The sequence below is a fragment of the Thermobia domestica genome, chromosome 7 (genome assembly GCF_964235325.1).
Source record: "Thermobia domestica chromosome 7, izTheDome1.hap1.1, whole genome shotgun sequence".
NCBI lineage: Eukaryota > Metazoa > Arthropoda > Insecta > Zygentoma > Lepismatidae > Thermobia > Thermobia domestica.
In genome coordinates, this window is record NC_137460.1 from 71,225,383 (window position 1) to 71,233,833 (window position 8,451).

Here is an 8,451-nt window from a genome sequence, read left to right on the forward strand (position 1 = left end):
ACTTTGTATATTGTTGTTTAATGATTCACAAAGATATTTTTGTCTTGTGTGAACTGAGCCAAGCGTTTCCTGACAGTGCTAGTTGAGTAAATTTTCAAAAGTGCAACGTTCATATGTGGATAGCTGCTATGCAAGGAAGCCATTTGAAACTGTCAAAATCTTACATTAATACTTCTTAAAAATATAAAATACAAAAATCCTAATGTTCCCCTCCGAATGGAGAGCATAGTAAGATGTGAATAGGTAAAAAAACATAAAGTTTTAAATAATTTGCATAGATTCAGACAGCTGCTTAAAGCTACCAACAATTTACAGGAGAAAACTGCTAAGAAAAACCAGTGATACAGACTTTATACCAAAAGTTTCTTTCGCTCTCGAGTTTTTTAATAAGCGGTTTGAATTCAATTCAGCTTACATCCTCTCGAAATACAGAAAATATACTCTCCAGTTACGTTACTTTCTTTATTCTGCTTTCTCATCTTGAGTTTACACGTTCAAACTTGTTTGTGATTGAAGCAAATTTCATATTGGTGTGGCTAAAACAAATATTAAGACTAAAAGTATGCGAGGGACTAGGAGATGTATTCCTACTTCAAATTTGCCCAAATTTTACACTACAAGAATCGGGTAATATTAATAGTTCTCGTACTTCATAAATGGAAAGGTAATATTAGGAAAGAGAATCTTTCTGAATATTTTCATTAACACTGAAACCAAAATTAAATACTGAACAATTTTAAAGTTCTTGGAAGTGAGTATACCTTCAAGGTTATAATAATATAAGAATAGGTTACTTTACGTAAATAAATCAAATACAACAAAATCTCGGTGTCGGTATTGAGAACAGAAGTAGTTATAGAGTTACAAATAATTATATTTGCAGTTGCGTAATAAATCTTGAAAAACTAGTTACTAGCACGTATGAGCGTGTTTTTGAGGCTTTTGTGTATTTGACATTCATTGCAGTATGCAATAACATACGTGCATTGCATTTCATTTCATTGCATTGCATATATACAGTGTGTTCGGTAATTCCTGTTACAGCGTTTGATGTTGAAACTAGACACCAAAACAAAGAAACAATTCAACGGGAACAAACCTCAAAGCAGCGTTCTTTCCAGGTCATGAGCGTCGGAAATTGCGCGACACGGAACTTGAAAGTGCCATAGTACAAAGACGAATGGCCGTGGCACAGACACTGGAATTTGACACACGAAGTCATAGGGGTAGTATACAAAAGTAGCAAAATCAAGATTCTAGAACAATTACACAAGGTATTTCTCAAAGGAAGTGAGGGATTCCTGGTAATCTTTTTAAATAAAGGGTCAAAATCAGTATGAAATACAAGAGTGCGTAGTATTGAATTGTAATTCGTCTGTGCATGTCGATATTTCAAACAAAATCAAAGATATTGATTATGGTGTTTAACTGTGAGTGGTTGCATAACCACTAGTGAATAAGTTGCAAGCATTCCAGCTATTCTTATCTATTCTTCATGTAACTCTAATTTACCCCTTTTATTTATTTATTTTAATTGTTTTACTGTTAATGAATGTATGTCTAATTATTTTTCAAGGTTGACTGGAGGATCAGATATTCATTGCCACATATCACACATTTTAGTTACGCCATACCAACTCGCCTTTGGCAAGGAAACTAATTTCATTTCAGTACCATTTTTAATAGCTGTAAACTAGAAACTTAATGTAGACGAAAAATATTCAACTTATGAGCATATTCTAGTGGTCTAGACAGTTATTTGTAAAGATTCCGCTTTTCTTTTATTTCAGACGCTAAAGAACATGTATTTGAGACAACATATGAAGGAAGAAACTCCAGGAGTTTTGCTTCTTCTATTATGTGGAACAGCAAGTAGCACGTGTGGTCAGATAGCATCGTATCCTTTGGCGTTAATTAGAACTCGATTACAAGCCCAAGGTAAGATTAATATTCATATTTTATATTATTGTTTGTATTATCAAAGATTTGAATCATCTTTCGATTGAAGACTGCAAAGTCGTACATTTAAATGCTCATTTCAAGTTTAGGATAATTTAAAGTTAAACACCTTAACTAACACGGTGGGTTATTCAAGTTTGGAATGATCAAAAGTTGAACACAGTAACTAACACGGGGGGTTAACCTATAATATAGTCAAAATAGAAGTGATAAATTAAGGCTAACTACATATTGACCTGAGGACAGGAAAGCCAAATCGAGGCGCAGTACAGGCAGGGCCTCATACCTCATTCTTACCCCAGTATCTCTCCAGCGTTGTGATTGGCACACGGTTGATGTATATAGGCTTCTTTCTCTATATATATTAATATACAGGGTGTTTCAAAACAACACCGACAACGTTTGGGAGGTGATTCCTGACACCAAGATAAGACAAAAAGTATAGACAATCCTGGATGCACAAATGCTTTCTTTCGGAGTTATAGGCTGCCGAGAACGTGAAAAAATGAACTTTAAAGGCCCATAGCTCCAAAATGTACGATCTGCTGGACAGAATTATATGGTATAATTTTCTGTGTATATATACAAAGAGTGAAAAATTGCATGACTAGACCGCAGATCAAATCCAGATCTCTAGTTTACCGTGCCAACATATTATCCACTATGCTAACTAGTGTGCTGTGTTTTGTAATATAATTTTAGATACTGTGTTGTCCAAGCACAATAGGTGCTGTGATATAATCCATGTAGTCCGAGTAGTTGAGCACATATTTCAAGAGTGATAGACTGTATGACTGTTCAGTCGTAAGTGGACTGAAAATCTTAGTGGTTAAAGCATCGGCGCGGTGAACCGTAGACCTGAGTTCGATTCTCTCCAGCCATGTGTTAGTTTAAATTGAATTCGCACGAAATAAAGAAATTTGATGTGACATAAAATCGATTATTTCCTCCATATTAGTAGAAAGCACTTGAAATATTCGTAATTGTATTTTTTAATTAACATTTTTGCGTGTTCATATTTTTACTATTGTTTGAAAGTAACTGTATTTGCCCTATAACGTACAGATTTTTTGTTTTGTTTGTTTTTCCTTCAAACTTCCAAAGAGAAAGAGAGAGAATTGCTAATGGTGAGAGTATGATACATAATGAATGCTGGAGATAAAAATACTTTACCTTCTACCAGAAGAGACGATACATCATCATAAGTTTTCATTGCTTTCTGGCAACTTCGTCAGTGTCATCAGCTGCGCTGTTAAGTTAACATGTATGCGAATTCCTTTCTGTTCATGGAATGATGGTGACAAAAGTGATTAAAATGTTTCACTTGGAAAGCTGGGTAGTATTTCCACGTATTTATAAGTCACATCTATTTTATGGTTGACATCACAGGCGAGCTAATGTCTTTTCCGAAAGATTTTGCTGAAAAATATTTTCTTTTGCATTACAGCATACAGCGTTCGTGTTGCATGCTTATACAGAAAATAGGTGAACTTGTGCATTATAAAAGTACGTGTAAATACTACTACCCAGCCATAATGAAAATGGACCCCCCCCCCCCCCCTTTCTTCCAAGGGAACTACATATATTCTCACAACTTTGCAGCGCAGCGGGTAACTAACAAAGTTGTCAGAGATGAAAATTTTAAATTTATGAGTGCTTTTCTCTTCGATCACAAGATAAAATTATTTTTATCTCTGTAGAAAAACAGAAGGTTTGTCAGCGCTTGTGATTTATTGACTATTCTATTTTATAGTGTTTATGCCATATAATTCGAAAATATCATCTTAGGAGGTTGATATATCATGTACAGTCAGCGACAGAAGTTCTTGTCGTTTGATGGGTCGTAAATAACCAGAATAAAAGGACAATTTTATTATAGTTTGAGTGAATTAAAAAGAATGTAATTTTCTGTTTATTCCAGCCTTGAAACTCGGTGAAACGGTGTACGTTCCATCGTTATTTCTGAAATAAATTTTACCAAACGAAAAGAACTTTGTCGCTGAGTGTACATTTTCCTTCTTGCCAGTAATTATTTCAACGTACAATACTTATACATGCTGTTTTTTTCATTTTCAGCCGTTCTCACCAGTGTTAGCCATGCACAGACATTAACTATGACGAGCTTACTGAGGACAATTCTTCAAAATGAAGGTATTCCTGGTTTATACCGAGGCATAACACCAAACTTCTTGAAAGTAGCTCCTGCTGTGAGTATCAGTTATGTTGTGTATGAACACTGTCGTCAAGCGCTGGGATGTAATATGACATGAAAAAGGAGAGCATTAGGTATTCACAGTAATTACCTTACAAACGAAGGACGTAGGTTTGGGTGGAATGCGAGGCTCAGCCTATGGCTAATAACACACGATATATGGCTCACATATATTTGGGAGTGGAAGATCATCGTATCTATATCATGAATCTGCGTAATTACAATAATGTTCAATGTAATTCACTCTTCAATTCTGATAATGCAGTCTTAGTGATATTATAGACGATAAAACAAAGTATCTCTACTACGTATTTGCCTTTGGGCAGCTTTATTTCCTTTCATCCAATCAGAGTGGGTTCGTGGTGGCTGTGTTTTGGTTTACGCTTACGCGTTCACAAAACAGAAAGAAGTAAACAAACAACACCGCTACTGAAAGATAGCAGTTCATCACGGGAAGTGAAAAAGAACGTCAGTCTTAAACATGACTTATATTATTTCTTTTAATACGCTTTATTCTTCGTGTATATGTCTTAATTTATTATGAATGTAGCAAAGCGAAAGTTGAACTGCATCATTTTCTTCTGCATATACTTTATACATACTCTACTAGTACATTATTTTGTTTTTCACGTATTTTTTAATTTATTTTTGTCCAAACTGAACTGTGCGTGGTGAAAGTGATCTTAAAAATACAGTTGTTACAGTAAGCAGCTACATTATTTTTGAAGACATTCCGTTCTGAAAGTTGCATGTGGAAAATAAATGATGGTGCTAGAGTCATCCAAATATTTCGGCAAAGCACAAGCTGTGATGCGTGAGAGTACTTGGTTTTCTTACGAAAATTGTATTGTACTAAGTATTGCATTACTTACATAACTGGTATTAAGAAATGTTGAGGGAGTTATATACCAACGTGCGACAAAGGAGTTCATCAGATGGAGAGTTGTATTCTCATTGTGCTTTGAAGATAACAAAAGAGGTGAAGTAATCGCAGTCGCGAGCTTTCAGTTACATAGCAATTTATCGACCTATACACTATCATCATTTATTGTGGAATATCTAAGGTTTTCATAAGTAAAACTAAAATATAAGATTGCTAATTGCAGAAGCGTGAAACAAAATAAAATACGTGTCAGGAGTTTTCAGAACGCGTAAAATTGTGCCTCTCACGTGAAACTTAGGATAACTATGAGTGTTGAAGTTAGATCAATTTTGAGGGCAATACTGCAATAAGATGTGAAAGTGTCCCCATCGGTATGTAGCTGACGTTGTTTGCACATACAGAGGTATCATTTTGAACTCCGAAACATTCCATTACAAGCGACCTGTACAGATACGAAAATAATGGCAGTTAAGATAAAAACTGTTGTATGAGAGAGGTACTTGTAAGCGTACAATACAGATTGGGGCCAACTGTGTTTTCCTTCAGCCATATTTATTTCTTCAACGTTTCGAATAGAAGCGAAACCAGTCTTTTTTTTTTAGACGTATCAGTGACGTATCCTAAACAACAAGTAATTTATATTTTATTTTGGGAAAGCATATAAATATTTTCAAAATAATCTTCGATAGTGTCCTTGTTTTATATCCTGTCAAAGAACCGAAAGGTGTGGGATAATAGTGTTAGCGTTCCCCATTATATTCTACAGCATAGTCATTTGAATGACAAAATTGCATTTACAGGAGGACACTTTTTAACAATAAGAACCTATGATTTTTATTAAACTTACGAGGGGAGGGGATAGTGCTCCTTCGTCAAGAAGTGGAACCATTCCTGGAGACTGTGTAGACGCATTAGGAGAATTTTCTAGCATACGTCACTTTCTCATATAAGTGACGATATGGTAGGTGTCTTTAAATGTAACATCAGTATTAATAGAATGACGTCGATTAATTTTGTTTATTTAGTGGGTTGAGTTACTACTGAAAATAAATATCTTCCATAAGTAAGCTTGTGTATAGATCATGTGATAAGTTTCTCAATATAGTCAGAACCATATATTTCATCGTTTGAATACTGCAGCATTAGGTATTAGCTATACGCTTAAACAAGTTTATGCAGAACTTGTCACATTATAATGATATTTCTTTGTACACAACTAAGAAAATGGATGCAACAATACGCCAGTTATAACAATACAAAAATGTACGGCCTAACTTCTTAAGTGATTTTATTAAGTAATACAATAATTCATGAAAAGAAACAAACAACGCATGTAAAAGTTGAAAAGGGAATTCGTTCGTAGAATATAGCAGAGAATACGAGGATCTTCCTTTCGTTGTACGTTGGTATATGATTCAAGAAAATATGTAAAAAAAAAAAACTTTTTAATTTGGTTGCGTCCTCTTAAAAGTGTCAGAAGCAGGCTGTAGTAGGTATGATTTAAAATAACTTATAAAGCAGGTAGTTTGGTATTAAAGTGGATGACGTCTTGATTGCGCGTGTGTGTATGAAATAAATAAAAACAAATCGTGTAGATGCTTGTGTGGAGAAGGAATTCATTAAAGAAATGTTGTATTTATTTTTTTAAGTTTATAAATATTATGTGGAATTCAAGATATGCAAAGCATTAATTTTTAAAGAAAAATAACTAAAAGATTATTCATTGTAGATTTGTGTTAGAAGAAATTTGTTAGTTATAAAAACACGAAAAAGAATCAAGCCAAATAACGATATATGTTTATATCATGGTTTCCGTTTCTTTTGTAGAGTTTATGTAACTATATTTTTGTCCGTTACTGTATAATTTTCAATATGTTGAATTTTTATTCTTTTGGTTCAAACATATATGATAATATACGAAATGAAATTTAAATTTCGAGCACTTAATTGCTTCAGTATATGTATGTGTAAGAATATATGGTCTTATTTTTTCCTTTTACATATGTTTTTTTTTGTTTTACCCTGCTGGCGGGATTGGAATGTATAAAGGAAAAATTGTCCATGTTATATTTGTGATTGTTACGGTAATGCAATAAAATATAGATATATATATATAAAAAAAAAAACACCAATAACATATGATTGATACATGTTCGAAAAAGCATTGATTGATAATGTTGCTGCTTGAAGTTCTAGAAATATATAACTAGATTTTATTGTGAAAAGTTCTTTAACTGTCAAAAAAAGAAAGAGAATAGCCTTCTAGCGTATAAATCTTAAAATGATATAACTTTTACAACGTCTTTCTCCACTTGATCTGAACAATTATAATGTGAATAGAAGAAAAGACGTGACAAAATTAAGCAGAAACCAAAAATGGTCCAAAGTTTCGGAAGAACTTGTACGAAAAAAAAAAAAAAAAAAAAAAAAAAAACCTGAAGCTTAATGAAGTTTTTAGAAACTGTTTACAGAATTGTATTAATATTCTTTAATAGTATTATAAAATGGCGTGATATTTCGATTAGTTTGTGTAATTCTCATTTTCTCCTATAACCATTTAATATGAAAGGAAATTTTGTTACTCATGTGTGTGTGTGTTGAACATTACGTAGTATTGAAATTTTCATTATTTAGGCCCGTAATCGTATGAATGTATATGCTACCGTTGGAATTTTACTCCAATATCAACGGAAGATTGTACGTTCTTATACGTATTTAACAATGATCAAACGCAACAATTTGAACTATTCTTGTAAATTACCCACAAAAATAACTACTTAATGAAAACAATCTGTGATGGCTATGTCAGTGACAAAAAAATACCATTGAAAGAGCCGTTGACAGTTAGTGCTTTCTATTACGTCTTTAAGAAGGTTCATTTTAAAAAGTGTTAATCAAGTAATCTATGTAAAAAGAAAAAAGTATGTATTTTTAAGCATTATTCAAGTGGTGTTGTAAGCTGAAGGGTTCAGATTTCTTACTATTACAAATAATACCGTGCATTATGAACTGCTAGAAGTATCTTTTTTGTATGTAAAGCAGGACAAAGTTCTTGAATTCCTTGTACCATACATTTACTGACAAATATAAGTGCTATTTTTTAAATCTTGGAGTTTAATTTTTAATAACCTTTTGTGAAAAGCTAGTCACGTTTAGGCAATTGCTCCCAAGCCTTTCTTGTATTCACAGTCAAACCTGGATAATTGAGAAACCTGTATTACTTGGGAATCTTGTCTATCAACATTCTCATAAGTGAGACATTGGCTATTTCACCCAGCTAGTTAAGAAACACAATAAGTGAGATTCCACCAGTGGTATTAAATTGGTGTTCCTTTGCGATCCTTACCGGTCCAGGTTTGGCTATATATGGAAGAATTTCAGAACTTAATTTCAGTTT

The 8,451-nt window shown here is 33.3% G+C and overlaps 1 protein-coding gene across 1 annotated transcript in view; it reads left to right on the forward strand.

Moving 5' to 3' along the window:
* Nucleotides 1-8,159, forward strand: part of SCaMC (Short Calcium-binding Mitochondrial Carrier) — a 229,036-nt gene extending 220,877 nt beyond the window's left edge. Inside the window, exons 8-9 of the mRNA XM_081764835.1 lie at nucleotides 1,791-1,938; nucleotides 4,036-8,159. Coding sequence (XP_081620961.1) covers nucleotides 1,791-1,938; nucleotides 4,036-4,229 — 342 coding nt within the window. The 3' untranslated portion in view covers nucleotides 4,230-8,159. The remainder of the gene's footprint in view (nucleotides 1-1,790; nucleotides 1,939-4,035) is intronic.
* The last annotated feature ends 292 nt before the right edge of the window (nucleotides 8,160-8,451 follow it).